The 15,738-nt window shown below is 39.9% G+C and overlaps 1 protein-coding gene across 10 annotated transcripts in view; it reads left to right on the forward strand.

Moving 5' to 3' along the window:
• The first annotated feature begins 279 nt into the window (after positions 1 to 279).
• sbf1 (SET binding factor 1) overlaps positions 280 to 15,738 on the forward strand; it is a 263,161-nt gene continuing 247,702 nt past the window's right edge. For 5 of the 10 annotated variants that reach the window (XM_028815858.2, XM_051929962.1, XM_028815875.2 and 2 more), the window contains exon 1: positions 281 to 480. In XM_028815858.2, the coding sequence (XP_028671691.1) occupies positions 426 to 480 (55 nt within the window). In that variant the 5' untranslated portion in view covers positions 281 to 425. Of the gene's footprint in view, positions 481 to 15,738 lie in introns of all 10 variants that reach the window. The other 5 variants (XM_028815823.2, XM_028815850.2, XM_028815832.2 and 2 more) reach the window with 2 other exon arrangements.

Here is a 15,738-nt window from a genome sequence, read left to right on the forward strand (position 1 = left end):
ACATACTCACCAAAACGGTGGATAAATTGACAAGACGTCTTATTATTAGATTACAGAGAAGCCTACATGTTTATTTTAATCGGTAAAAACTATATAGACGGTTTACTATTATTTACTAACAGCGAGGCTGAACAATCAAATGGCTCGTTGACACTGCAGATTCGTTGCGAAGCACACCCAAGCCAAACCGCGTGCGCGCGTCCCTCCCTGTTCCATACTTGCCCTGCTCGTGCAAAGGCCGCTGCGCACGCGCACCGCGCTTTCCCTGTCAGGGCAGGAACACTGTCAGTATGGCGGCAGGGTGCTGCGGGGAGGATGCTGTGGCCGATGATGTTTCTGTTGCCGCCAGGATATGATCAACAAAGTTACCCAAATAGAAAAGATAGCGAGCAACGCCTGACGTTGTGACCCTCTGGAATATCGACATGGCCAGGCTGGCCGATTATTTTGTGGTTGTCGGGTACGACTTTGATAAGAGGGGTGAGTCTTGAAATCTTTGTTGCATCTTGCTTTCTGTTTTCCGTTCTATGGCTGTTTTCATTCCAGCTCAACGAGTCTACCCTACCAAAGAGGAGGCGGAGTGGGAAGGAGAAGCGGGGGCGCACTTTTATTCTCATTTCTTTGCGCCTCGACTCGACATGGGCTGGGTTCAGACGGGGCAGCACCAGGGCTCAGGTCTCTGCTGCGAGGCCCCAAGTCGCTAATCCGGCCCCAGGATTGTTGTGGCCTGGACGCCAGTTGTAAATAAGACAAAAACGAAGGCATTCTAATAATCAGGTCAAGAGAAAACAAGTAAAGCGGCCCATAAAAGCAAGGGGTGGTGGTGTTTCACAGTTGTCACAAGCAGGAGGTTGTCTCTTTTAAGATGGGCGTTGTGAGTGGATGACATGATTTAGAAGACGTGACGTTGCCTTACGAGTTTGCTCGTTAATTGATTATAAAGCCAAGGAGGTTGAGCGCTGTTTAATTTTTTAGACAGTGTCAAAGGCGTATACCCGCCGCAGAAAAAGGATGGGGTCTTGTTGAAAAAAAAAAGTGTCTATTTCGGCACATGCGGTTTCCTCAGCTGAGTGAAAGCTTTGCAATGACGCCTAGGTTCCACAATTCCAGGTCGTTTGTTCTGCCTGCCAGTAAAACTAAATCTTGTTTTTAAGTCGTATTTGTTTGTTGTTCTTTTAAGCCATTGTGAATATATATATATATATATATATACTTGATCACGATCAGTCCTCCGGGATTCATTTTCAAATGAGGTATCCATTTTAATTAGTGTGCATTTACTTGAGATTGCTTTGAGAGTGCGCTAGTTTTCATACTGGTGCAGCCGTCAGTGGCCTACTAGTGTTCCAGCTGGCGGAGGAGATTCTCCAACCGGCGGCTGTCACTCCACTCCACTGCACTCCGAGCATCCTTGCACATTCCGTAGTTTGATGCCAACAGCAATTTGTAGTGGTTTCACTTACTTTCTTTTTGAACAGTTAATATTTGATAACATACTTAATGGAAATACTGAAAGCAATTAGACTTAACAGTCTATAGTTTAGTATCTGTAGTACCACATTATAAAAAAAACCCAAAAAACTTCAGTGTGATGCGGTGCGAATCTAAAAAAGAAAGAAATGGTTTCTGGGTGATTCTTCAGCCAGTTGGTGTCTACCTGCTGCTGATCGTCCTTATCTGCTGGAATCCAGGCTCTCTAATCATTGCTTGCCAATCACTTTGCAAAGACATTAGCTGTTTTGTATTTGGGGCTTGAGATTGAACGCAACTCATACTGTGAAAACCCTGAGCCACATTGGTTTATGAGGTCCCATTTTACTTGCAGGGAATGCAATGTTTTAAATTAATGACAATTCAGATTGTATGACTGAAACTTTGCAGTCAATACTACCCTCATCCATTTAATATTTCTTGTGTGGCTATTGTGATGATTTTATAAATGTGATTTCCATCAAAGATATTTATCTAATTTCAGATTTGGAGTTGAGCACTGCAGAGTTGCAGGTAGACATAACCATGTTCACCCACCCATTGCAGGTTGATTTTGCACTTGCTCATACTGGATCAGTTTAGAGTTAACACATGCATGCCTTTGAAAAGTTGGTAGAAAGCACAGTAACAGGATGTCAGTGTCAGGAATGAAACCTATGTCCCTAGAACTTTGAGATAATATTACCAACCAATGCACTCTTTAAATGATCAATGCATTACAAAGTAAATAATGTAATGTAGGAAGTAATAGTTGAAATAATGTGCATGTTTCCCTTCAAAGAGAGCGCCATAGTAATTTGCTTTATAAAGTACTTAATAGTATAGTTAAAACTATGAAGTAAGAGTGACTTACAAGGCAGTTCCAAAGCAAGTTAAAATGTGGCAAATCTGCTTACAAATGTGATGGATGGAATCACAATGATTGATACCACATGTGATGTTGCTTACTTGGAAATACATTAGAACATCAGTATTAAGATTGCTTCTGCTAATTTGTATTTGTTTGTTTGTTTAATATAGTTCAAAGTCTGAAATAAGTGTAACTTACAAGGCAGAGTTACACGTAGCCATACCCATGTTCACAAGCCCATTGCTGGATGAATTTGCACTTTCTCCTGTTGGGCCAGTTTAGAGTTAACACATGCATGCCTTTGAAAAATTGGTAGAAAGCATAGTAACAGGATGCCAGCATCAGTATTGAAACTCATGGCCCTAGAACTTTGAGATACCAACCACTGCACTCTTCATTAAATAATCAGTGCATTTCACAGCATTACAAAGTAAACAATGTCATGCTGTAGGAAGCAGTAGTTGAAGTAATGTTTTCTATGTTTCTCTTAAAAGAGAGCACCATAGTAATTTGATTTACAAAGTACTTAAAAATATAGTTAAAATTCTGGAATAGGAGTAACTTACAAGGCATTTCCAAAACAAGATAAAATGCGACTAATCTGCTTACAAATGTGATGGATGGAATCACAATGATTGATACCACATGTGATGCTGCTTACTTGGAAATGCATTAGAACATCAGTATTAAGATTGCTTCTACTAATTTTTATTTGATTATTTATTTGTTTTACACTTTACAAATATTCCATTTTCACACTTAAAAGGGAAAATGCTCTAAGGAGATCTTTAATTTTCCTTATTGTATATTTACCCAGTCCTTGTTTTACTGAAAAATTCTAACCTCAAATCATGCAAAAAAGCAATTACTTGTTGTACTACTACTGTATGAATCAAACTCCTACTTTAACTTTCTGGAGAAATGTATTTGTGAAATGCAGAAAGTGAAAGATTTAATATATTTTCTATGCAGTGAAAAAAAGAGTATGATTTAATTTATTTGCCATGATTTTTATTTAAAAGTTGTGAACATAATGGATTGGTTTCTACTCCATAATCAACAGTGTCGCATGAATGGGTTATGTTTTGCAGCAATACAGTTTGAGAAACACTGTGCTAAATAAGGATTTGTATAGTGTATTTCCCTGCAAGTGAGCAAGCTATAACAGATTGTAGAAAAATAAAACTAGGAAAATGACAGGGTAGTTAGTAGTGGTTGAAATGATCTATTTTTCATTAATTTAATTTACATTTTTGCATTAATGGAACATATACTCATGTGGTGCATTACAAAACATTTAAACATGCAGTTGAATGTGCCAAGTGTTGCGGAGTAAATGAAGGGATAATTCAAACCAAATACTGTATAAGTGACCAAGGAAACGAGAAGAAAATGCCAAGATGTTGTCCTGATAGGTCAGAGTATGAGTCAGTTAGCTGTTTGTGTGGATGGCTGGAGCTGACAGACAGTAGGTGGGACCAAAAAAGATGTCGAACTTCAAAGAATATAGTACTGTACTGTGAATAAATGGAGCAAGAGTAATAAGTCAACTACAGTAATCCCTCCTCCATCGCGGGGGTTGCGTTCCAGAGCCACCCGCGAAATAGGAAAATCCGCGAAGTAGAAACCATATGTTTATATGGTTAATTTTATATTGTCATGCTTGGGTCACAGATTTGCGCAGAAACACAGGAGGTTGTAGAGAGACAGGAACGTTATTCAAACACTGCAAACAAACATTTGTCTCTTTTTCAAAAGTTTAAACTGTGCTCCTTGACAAGACAGAGATGACAGTTCTGTCTCACAATTAAAAGAATGCAAACATATCTTCCTTTTCAAAGGAGTGCAAAGCAAGCAGTCAAAAAAAAATCAATAGGGCTTTTTGGCTTTTAAGTATGCGAAGCACAGCCGGTACAAAGCTGTTGAAGGCGGCAGCTCACACCCCCTCTGTCAGGAGCAGGAAGAGAGAGAGAGAGAGCCACAGAAAATCAATACGTGCCCTTTGAGCTTTTAAGTATGCGAAGCTCCGTGCAGCCTGTCCTTCAGGAAGCAGCTGCACACAGCCCCCCTGCTCACACCCCCCCTACGTCAGCGCAAGAGAGAGAGAGAGAGAGAGAGAGGAAGAGAGAAAGTAAGCTGGATAGCTTCTCAGCCATCTGCCAATGAAATCAACTGGGCAAACCAACTGAGGAAGCATGTACCAGAAATTAAAAGACCTATTGTCCGCAGAAACCCGCGAAGCAGCGAAAAATCCGCGATATATATTTAAATATGCTTACATATAAAATCCGCGATGGAGTGAAGCCGCGAAAGGCGAAGCGCGATATAGCGAGGGATCACTGTACTACTTTTTCCTGTTTGTACTAAAATCTAATGATTTTAGTGACCGTTAATTTTCATGTAATTTGGTCTTTCTTGTAGTTTACCAATTTTTAAAAATTAGTATAGTAGAATCTCAATTTTTTGAAGAACTATGAAATAAATGAATGTAATGTATAGGGATAGGAAGTCTAGAAACAAGTTACCATGTGAGTTTTCATAAGAGATAAAAGTTATCTTTGAATACTTTTTACTGTAGAATACCTGAAGTCTATGAAAATATTTGTAACTCCTGGCCACCTTAAATTCCCTTGCACCTCCTCATCAGCGTCTTTGTTTTGTAAATGTACCAATCAGCACAAGATGCAAGCTGCCCGCTATCCCATCCCCCACTGAGGCAGCTGAAGTCAAGTCAGACGCAAAATTCTCAGAGCTGAGGTCTCTTTATCTGGGAGTTAGGTGCCTGGAATTGTATAGGCTAAATAATAAATTGTTACTTGGAATACATACATTTCATGTGTGTTCTGTGTCTACAACGATCTGTGTAAATCTGGGACTGAAGTCCAAATATCAAATAAATTCTTTCACAAAATGTATAACAAAACAAGTGCCGTTTTATTCAAGAGTATAACCAAAGAAAAAGAAATTATTTAATTTACAAGTTGCTGTCAATGTGTAAAAACCGAATCCCAAATATCAGTCGACACAAACTAGACAAGACCACTTGGCCAGTGTAGAGGTAAGAAGCTGAAGTTCGTTGTACCATGTGAAGGTGACTGAGAAAATAAAACTAAATAAAAACACAAAAAAAGGTAGCTTTTAAAGGTAGAAAAATTTACACTGGGTGTTACAGACTCAAATCAAATGTATTTTTTTATTATGTAACAGTAATAATAATAGCAGCTCACTACTCAAAATGATAAATGCTGGGAGAACCCGGGTTTGAACCCACAACATCTTGATTACGAGACAGCAGTTCTTACATCTGCACCAGCCAAGCGGACATGTCCAGTTTGTGTTTGTGATTGATATTCGGGCTTCAGTTTTTACACATTGACAATATGTAAATTGAATAATTTCTTTTTTTTCAGTTATGGAGTTGAATAAAAGTGCACTTGTTTTGTTAGACCTTTTGTGAAAGTGTTTATTTGAACTTCAGTCTTCACACATGATACACTTCATGTCAGCATTTTGTCACTATTACTATAACATGAAAAAAAGTTTCTGTTTTAGTTATGTGTTCAAACATTTCTTGCATTTCCTGTCATCCTACATTTACACATAGATACGATAAAACTAACATGTAGACACGGAAACCACATTAAATGTATGTATTCCAAATAATGATGTTTTATTTACCCTGTACAATTCCAGACACCTAAGCAGCGGTGTTATTTTTCCTTTTATTTTTTATCATCCCGAGGTTTACTGTATTTTCTCAATCAGAGGGCCTTCAGTTACAATATATGCAAGTATATATAAGCATGAGTGGCAGAAAAAAGGCTTAGAAAGAAGCTGAAAAGACAGCTGAAGCTTCATCCAAGCCTAAACAGGCCTCAAGTTCAAGGTAAGGCCTGCCTGAGACTGAACTGGAACAGATATGCGCTAGCACAGATCTCCTGCGATTATGGCGCTGCTGCATCATCTCCAGCCAAGAGCGAAAGTGGGAGCAAATGTGCAAGTGAGTCAGGCCAGGAGTGTTTGCAGATTCCAGAAGGTTCATTGAAACTACCCCTCGCAAGCCAGCCACAACGACTTAAACTGGGCTTACTAGTCCACCTGCAGAGCACGGAAAAGTTGAGCTGAAGGTATTGATCACCGTAGTGATCACCACTCTCTCTGTGGGGGGAATAAAGGAGTGAAAGAATAATATAAAGAAGGATATAAATGATATAAGAAAAGATATAAAGGACATACACAAGACCAATGAGAAGGATATTAAAGACCAGGAGAAATGTTTAAGTAATCACTTTGAGGCAACCTTTAAAGCTATGGTAGAAAAAATTAGGAAGTAATACTGGAAAATGCGTCTTAAGTTTGAGAAGTAATTTATTCCTCAGTTCGAAGATGTTAAGCAAATGCTCACGTCTCGTATTAAAATTTTTGAACAACTGGCATCTACCGGTGACGGAAAAGCAACGGTTGCAAATTCCGAATGCAAAGTGCTTGGAGACAGATTAGCTGTACAGAAGGAATAATATCAGAAAACCCAGTAAAATTCATAGCTGAGCTATTCTCTAAAATAATTGGAGAGGACTTCAAATAAGACACTGAGGTATCAGCAGCTTACCGGATATACATACATGTGTGTATGTATATGTATATATCTATATCTATATATATATATATATATATATATATATATATATAAAAAGGAGAGTTGGGTTCCGAGAGACTGTGTTTGTGGAGGGATGGAGAGTTAAGGTGGGTGTTGGAGTCACATGATCATCTCCCCTCCCATTCACCTCATTTCATTCACTTCATTTCGCTCCGAGCTGAGCTCTGCAGCTGACGCAGTTTTGCCATTCTTTTTCCATAGTGTTTAGTCCTTTCTCCTGTACTGATTTACAGTTTAGTAGATGCGGTGCTTACTTAATAGTATTTTTTCCTTTAGTGTTTCTACTTAGTGTTTAGTAGACACGGAGTGTGAATGGAGAGTTGGGATCCGAGAGACTGTCTTTGTGGAGGGATGGAGAGTTAAGGCAGGTGGGGGAGTCATGTGATCATCTCCCCTCCCATTCACCTGATTTCATTCACTTCATTTCGCTCCGAGCTGAGCTCCGCAGCTGACGCGGTCTTGCCGTTCTTTTTCCATAGTGTTTAGTCCTTTCTCCTTTACTGATTTACTGTTCAGTAGACGCGGTACTTACTGAATAGTATTTTTTCCTTTAGTGTTTCTGCTTAGTGTTTCTTAGTGTTTAGCAGACGCGGTGTGCCCGTGTTGCGGTTTAGTGTTACTTTCTACTTCGTTTTTGTACTTTAGTGTTTAATAATAAATAATAATAATTCATTACATTTATATAGTGCTTTTCTCAGTACTCAAAGCGCTAAAATAGTGAGTGATACTTAGCTGATAGCAGTGTAGAAGCAGCACAGCACAACGGAGCCGGTAGGACAGGCGGGTGTGGTAGCGTAGGTGAGCGGTGATAGCAAGCAGCAGAAAGCACAGAAGGAGGAGGATGCAGGATTTGGATGTTTCAATACACAGCCATAAACAGTAATGCTTGGTAATTTCAGGCGTGATCACCCCGGAGCCATAAGCCAGGTTAGTATGAACATCAGATCAGTTCCCGGTCGTAGAGTACTGTAAGATGACACGGGAGCAGATCAGCATAGCGAATATAATCACGGAGACAGATCATCCCGAGGTGCTAGATTGCCAGGTACAAAGAAATGTTCGTAGGTCTCGTCCCGTGATCCACAGACTCAGCTGTTCCCAGTAAATTGGAGTCCATAAAATCTGTAAATATTAAGCCAAATTAATGCAATTCGAGTCAGCTGTATCCACGAACTATCTTACACTTGTTTTATTTCATTTATTGTACGTAAAGTGCAGAATTAAGGCGCATTTTGCGAAAAGTGTTGTTACCAGGGAGGAGCGGCAACAACAAGCGTGTGCCAGCGTCCCCTCACCTGCTACAATAAAGCAGTTATAATAAAGAAGTTTAATAGACTTTTACTTTATCTCATTTAGTGTTCTTCCTGGCGGTATTGCCGTTTTTTAGTGTTAGTGTCTACTTAGTGTTTGTCTTTAGTGTTATGGAAGGAGTGATCTTACCACTGTCAGATTTTGCAATGAATGAGTTGGTATATAATGATTATTTATCAACAGATCACATGAGCAAATTCAACGAAATTTTAGCTGCACATACAATTTTCCAACCTCAAGAGGTTTTGCTAATGTGGACTCCTGACATACCTATAATGCCCATTCCACAAAATGCAAAAAATATTCAAATATTACCTTCTGCAGCTACTGAACGAGTGACTCACTGGGTGTGTACCTATTATGATGGTGCTGTAATTCATGTCTATGACAGTTTAAACGCTGATAAAAAATTCAACCTCACCGAAGAGCAGCTTCGTTTCCTTCATGCTTTGTTTCCTTACAAACCTCCCATAGTTTATGAAGACGCACAGCAACAATTAAATCATACAGATTCTGGTGTATTCTCAAGTTTTTACTATTTCTTCAATGCGAAATCACTTACAAATAATTTTTGTTACTCGACAATTGCTTCCATTCCCTGTTGAAAGCAGCCAACAGGCGACACCAGTTACAAGTATTCAGTGCGTTCAAAGACCTGTACGAAGTATGGCCACTAACACAGTCACTCATAAAAGGGGAGATGACTCGGTGCAGGAAATGGGTATTGAAACTACCTTGGAAGACATGCAATCAACATCTCCAGAGATGTCTTCTAGGTTGGAAAAAAAGCGCTTGGCTGCCAAAACCATATATATATATATATATATATATATATATATATCTCTATACTAATAAAAGGCAAAGCCCTCACTGACTCACTTATCACTAACTCTCCAACTTCCCGTGTAGGTAGAAGGCTGAAATTTGGCAGGCTCATTCCTTACAGCTTACTTACAAAAGTTAAGCAGGTTTCATTTCGAAATTCTACACGTAACGGTCATAACGGTTGACAACGTCCGCCATGTTAAACTTTCTTATTTATGGCCCCATCTTCACGAAATTTGGTAGGCGGCTTCCCTGCGCTAACCGAAACCGATGTATGTACTTATTTCGGTGGTATGACACCACTGTCTCCTGCCATATTGAACTTTCCAATGGTCTTTGTTACTTAATGGGCCCATCTTCAAGAAATTTGGTACGCGTATTCCCAACGCTAACTGAATCCCACTTGCGTACATATATACGTCCATAGCCTGCAGGTCGGTCCACACTCTGAATCCTCCAGGCACTCCTGAGCATAATGCAATTTTGAAGGTTTTTGGCACCAATAATGTTACTGAGAAACTTACAGCCACCGAAACTTTGTAATGGCACGAGACTTCAGGCCACATGCCTGCAAAAGAACCTAATTGAGGCAACTATTTTTACTGGCGGTGGCTCAGGGGAGAGAGTTTTTATTCCTTGCATCCCCGTTATACCCTCTGATCTCCCATTTCAATTCAAACGCCTCCAATTTCCAGTAAGGCTCTGCTTCGCAGTGACAATTAATAAGTCTCAGGGACAGACCCTACAAAAGGTTGGCATTGATTTGAGGCAAGATTGCTTTTCACATGGCCAACTATACGTTGCATGCTCAAGAGTAAGCTCAGCGCACAGCTTGGTCATATTACAACCGGAGGGCCGAACTGACAACGTGGTATACAAAGAGATCCTTAACAAATAATTATTGGTACATTTTCCCTCAGTTTATTATTTAAAATTTTAAAGCAGTACTTTGCCGCTGCGAAGCGCAGGTATTTTGCTAGTATATATATATATATTATATATATATATATATATATATATATATATATATATATATATATATATATATATATATATAATATAATGTGTATATGTATACAGTGATCCCTCGCTATATCGCGCTTCGCCTTTCGCGGCTTCACTCCATCGCGGATTTTATATGTAAGCATATTTAAATATATATCGCGGATTTTTCGCTGCTTCGCGGGTTTCTGCGGACAATAGGTCTTTTAATTTCTGGTGCATGCTTCCTCAGTTGGTTTGCCCAGTTGATTTCATTGGCAGATGGCTGAGAAGCTATCCAGCTTACTTTCTCTCTTCCTCTCTCTCTCTCTCTCTCTCTTGCGCTGACGTAGGGGGGGTGTGAGCAGGGGGGCTGTGTGCAGCTGCTTCCTGAAGGACAGGCTGCACGGAGCTTCGCATACTTAAAAGCTCAAAGGGCACGTATTGATTTTCTGTGGCTCTCTCTCTCTCTCTTCCTGCTCCTGACAGAGGGGGTGTGAGCTGCCGCCTTCAACAGCTTTGTACCGGCGGTGCTTCGCATACTTAAAAGCCAAAAAAGCCCTATTGATTTTTTTTTTGACTGCTTGCTTTGCACTCCTTTGAAAAGGAAGATATGTTTGCATTCTTTTAATTGTGAGACAGAACTGTCATCTCTGTCTTGTCAAGGAGCACAGTTTAAACTTTTGAAAAAGAGACAAATGTTTGTTTGCAGTGTTTGAATAACGTTCCTGTCTCTCTACAACCTCCTGTGTTTCTGCGCAAATCTGTGACCCAAGCATGACAATATAAAAATAACCATATAAACATATGCTTTCTACTTCGCGGATTTTCCTATTTCGCGGGTGGCTCTGGAACGCAACCCCCGCGATGGAGGAGGGATTACTGTATATATAATGTGTATATGTATATGTATATATATGTGTGTGTATATATATAATGTGTATATGTATATGTATATATATGTGTGTGTGTATATATATATATATATATATATATATATATAAATAAATAAATAAATAATATACCCTAGGTACCCTTGTCTATAAGCCGGACTCATGTATAAGCCGGAGGCCAAAAATCATACGAATTTTTAAAATAAAATCGTATCATAGATAAGCCAGACTCATGGATAAGCTGAACGTACTATAACCTATAACTAATAGAAGGGAGGGAGGTCAGTGGTCTCACTCGCACCCATTTAATTTCTTTAAGGGGGGAGAGAGTGTGAGATATTGGCGTCTCTCTCACTCACCGCATGGCGCGGTTGGAGCGGCCGGAGCGCGTTCTTTCTGCTCTGGGCGTTGCCGAGTCAACACGCGCGCGTAGCGGTCATTTAAATTGTGATTTTATATGTAAGCATATTTAAATATATATCGCGGATTTTTTGCTGGTTCGCGGATTTCTGCGGACAATGGGTCTTTTAATTTCTGGTACATGCTTCCTCAGTTGGTTTGCCCAGTTGATTTCATACAAGGGACGCTATTGGCAGATGGCTGAGAAGCTAGATTGCTTACTTTTCTCTCTCTCTTGCACTGACTATCTGTGATCCTGACGTATGGGGATTGAGCAGGGGGGCTGTTCGCACACCTAGACGATACGGACGCTCGCCTAAAAATGCTGAAAGATTATCTTCACGTTGCTATCTTTTGTAAAGCTGATTCCTGAAACGACATGCTGCACAGTGCTTCGCATACTTAAAAGCTCGAAGGGCACGTATTGATTTTTGACTGAAAAACAAACTCTGTCTCTCTCTCTCCCCCTGCTCCTGACGGAGGGGGTGTGAGCTGCCGCCTTCAACAACTTTGTGCCGCGGTGCTTCGCATACTTAAAAGCCAAACAGCACCATTGATTTGTTTGCTAGAGATTGTTTTCTCTATCTATGTGACATTCTGTGCTCCTGACACACACTCCTTTGAAGAGGAAGATATGTTTGCATTCTTTTAATTGTGAGACAGAACTGTCATCTCTGTCTTGTCATGGAGCACAGTTTAAACTTTTGAAAAAGAGACAAATGTTTGTTTGCAGTGTTTGAATAACGTTCCTGTCTCTCTACAACCTCCTGTGTTTCTGCGCAAATCTGTGAACCAAGCATGACAATATAAAAATAACCATATAAACATATGGTTTCTACTTCGCGGATTTTCTTATTTCGCGGGTGGCTCTGGAACGCAACCCCCGCGATGGAGGAGGGATTACTGTATAAGCCGGACTTATGTATAAGCCGATATTCAATTTTTTCATTTTCACAACTTTTTTCCTTAGATAAGCCGCGGCTTATAGACAAGAACTTAGGGTATATATATGTGTGTATATATATAATAATGTATATAATGAATATATGTATATATAGATATAGAGACATATATATACTAGCAGGAGTACCTGGCGTTGCCCGGGAATCAATAACTGGTGAATTTCCCAAATGAAAGAAACAGAACATAGAAATAGAACAAACAGTTTTCTGATTCACATTTTATTGTAAGTTCGTCCACTTTGGATTGTGTCTGCTGCGGCTTTTGCGATGCCGTTGAAATAGAGTTTTCTCTGGCATCTGAAGTGGACCGTGGAATTGTACGTAAAGCAGGAGAATTACAATGTGTTACATGGTATTACGTACGGAATATACACCACAGTGAGATGAATTTACTTTATTAACACTACGTCGGAAAGCGAACAAATCGTAAACATATATAGATGGACGCCGCATTCACTGTGTTGCCCAGTCGATACGATACGTCAGCGCGTCCGCCGTATTGCGAGTGGTAAAAGTGCCATTTAAACTAATACACGTAGACGTGGAAACTGGGTTTTCTGATGAAAAAACGATAACATTTAAAACAGTATCGTTTACATACAACAGATTTTGGCGAATCGTTTAAATGTAATTATGTACTGCATATCCATTTATACACTAATAAAGGCATTTATTAAGTACTACTAATTATTATTATTATTATTATTATTAAATAATTCCCCCCCATATAAGTAACATTTCGCGGACTACCTTCTTCCATCTCCGAAACATTTCTTGACTTCGCCCTATTCTTACGCAACACAGTACTGAAGTATTGATTAATGCCCGAGTCACCTCACATATAGATTACTGTAATGCTATTCTATCTGGCATCCCACAAAAACTTATCCATCGCTTACAACTTCTTCAAAATTCTGCTGCCAGGATAATAACCTGCTATTCTAAATCCACTGAGCATATTACACCAATTCTCTCTCAGCTTCACTGGCTCCCTGTTAACTACAGAATATAATACAAAATACCACTCTTAACATTTAAAACTTTCCACAACCTCACTGATCTCCTACATACTGACACCCCTCTCGCTCACTCATCCTCATCTGCACCTCTACTTTCTGTACCGCACTCTGTCGAACCAACACCAACTTACTATACTCTGCCGTCCAGCGTAGCATTCAAACATTCTTAGCCAATCTTTAAATACTGTGTCCGTGTTTGCCACGTTATGTTCTAACTGCAGAGGCAGAGTCCCATTGCATGGTTCTAACTTGTATTGAGACGAGGTTTCGACGCGAACACCATACATACGGGGTATTGACGCGAACACCATACATCGTCATACATATGGGGTATTGACGCGGGGTATTGATCTATACTAATAAAAGGCAAAGCCCTCACTGACTCACTCACTCACTGACTGACTGACTCACTCATCACTAATTGTCCATCTTCCCGTGTAGGTGGAAGGCTGAAATTTGGCAGGCTCATTCCTTACAGCTTACTTACAAAAGTTAGGCAGGTTTCATTTCAAAATTATACGTGTAATGGTCATAACTGGAACCTCTTTTTTGTCCATATACTGTAATGGAAGGCAGCAAGATGGCCGTAGGAGACTGAGTTGCGTGTCGCGTCATCACGCCTCCCACGTAATCACGTGAACTGACTGTGAACTCAGTACGTAGAAAAGAAGGAGGAGCCCCCAAAGAGCGCTGAAGAAAACACTCATTACACAATTGACAAGGCAGCGAAACAATAAGAAGCGAGTGAGTGACGCATACAAGCATCTTCATAAGACACGAGGTATAAAAAAGCACGGTGTAAACCGTAAGTCTACATTAACTTTATAGAAACGCTCCCGCTGCCGTTTGCAATACTGTATTCGCGAGATACAAGTTTAATGAGAAGACACGAGGTATAAAAAAGCACGGTGTAAACCGTAACCTTACATTAACTTTATAGAAACGCTCCCGCTGCCGTTTGCAATGCCATATTCGCGAGATACAAGTTTAATGAGAAGACACGAGGTATAAACGAGAGTTTGCATCACTTTGTAACAGAGTTAAAATTGCTGTAGCGAGAAACTTTTAACTGCCGGGTCTTAGCTAACATTAAATAAACCGTGGACATCGCAACATCACACAAGAGAGCGGCTCACGTGAAGTGACTGAACGCAGCAGCAGTGATCACTTCCATGAATCAAACCTGTTCAAAAAACACATTACACAATTGATAAGGTAGGAAAAGAATATGAAACAAAGCACGGTATAAACCGTAACTTTAAATTAAGTTTATAGAAACGCTGCCGTTTGCAATACCATATTCGCCCCTGCGAAGCGCGGTGATTTTGCTATATATATTAAACTATTTCAACCATTGTATGATCTGCTTCTTGCAACTGAAAGAGGGCACCGTGGCAGAAGTTAGCCGACTTGCGAAGCGCGGTGATTTTGCTATATATATTAAACTATTTCAACCATTGTATGATCTGCTTCTCGCAACTGAAAGAGGGCACCGTGGCAGAAGTTAGCCGACTTGCTCACCAACCACAAGCATTACCTGGTAGGTAACCACCCATACAATCAGATTGTGAATCAGACTACGAATGCCTGCAATGTAATTACCCCCGATCTACATGCTGTCAAATGAACGAACCACACGCCGTGGCACAACGTTAGGGGCTTCGCCTCTACGTCCGAGGATCGATTCCCGTAAGGGAGTGCAGTGACTGTGTACTCCTGATGAGCCCACAATTATGGCGAAACACGTGTCGCATACTATGCATCTTCAAAGCACGGTGTAAACAGTAAGTTTAAATTGAGTTTATAGAAACGCTCCCGCTGCCGTTTGCAATACCATATTAGATGACTTTGTAACACAGTTAAAATTGCTGGAGCGATAAATTTTTAACTGCCGGGTCATGTCGCGTGTTCTTGGGTAGGTACACCAAAAAATGTATACATTTATGCATGTAATGGGCAAACAAAAAATGTACTATACCCGAAACCACTACAGTAGTACTCAATGTATCTTTACTTCTTAAATGTTAATGTTTTACTGTTTAATAATTTATACGGTTCTTTTATGTTATTCAGATTCTTTTATCAAAATACCAGTAACAGCGCACTGCACGATAACGTGGAGTGAATACACTTGACATGACCATTCATAGTATTTATCCTCTTTCTCTGTACGTTTACCATTCGTTTGCTCAGAGGTTGATGCGCTTGCTGCTTAATGAGCAGCTCTTCACCCTAGCGTCCCGCTGCTTCTCTTCTTTCGTCGGCATCTTTTCCCGTTAAAACTGATTTTTTTTAAAACTTATTATGTTTTCTTTAATTTTTCAGTTAAGCTGGCACTTAAGTCTTCCAT

The sequence above is a fragment of the Erpetoichthys calabaricus genome, chromosome 1 (assembly GCF_900747795.2).
Source record: "Erpetoichthys calabaricus chromosome 1, fErpCal1.3, whole genome shotgun sequence".
NCBI classification, from domain to species: Eukaryota; Metazoa; Chordata; class Cladistia; order Polypteriformes; family Polypteridae; genus Erpetoichthys; species Erpetoichthys calabaricus.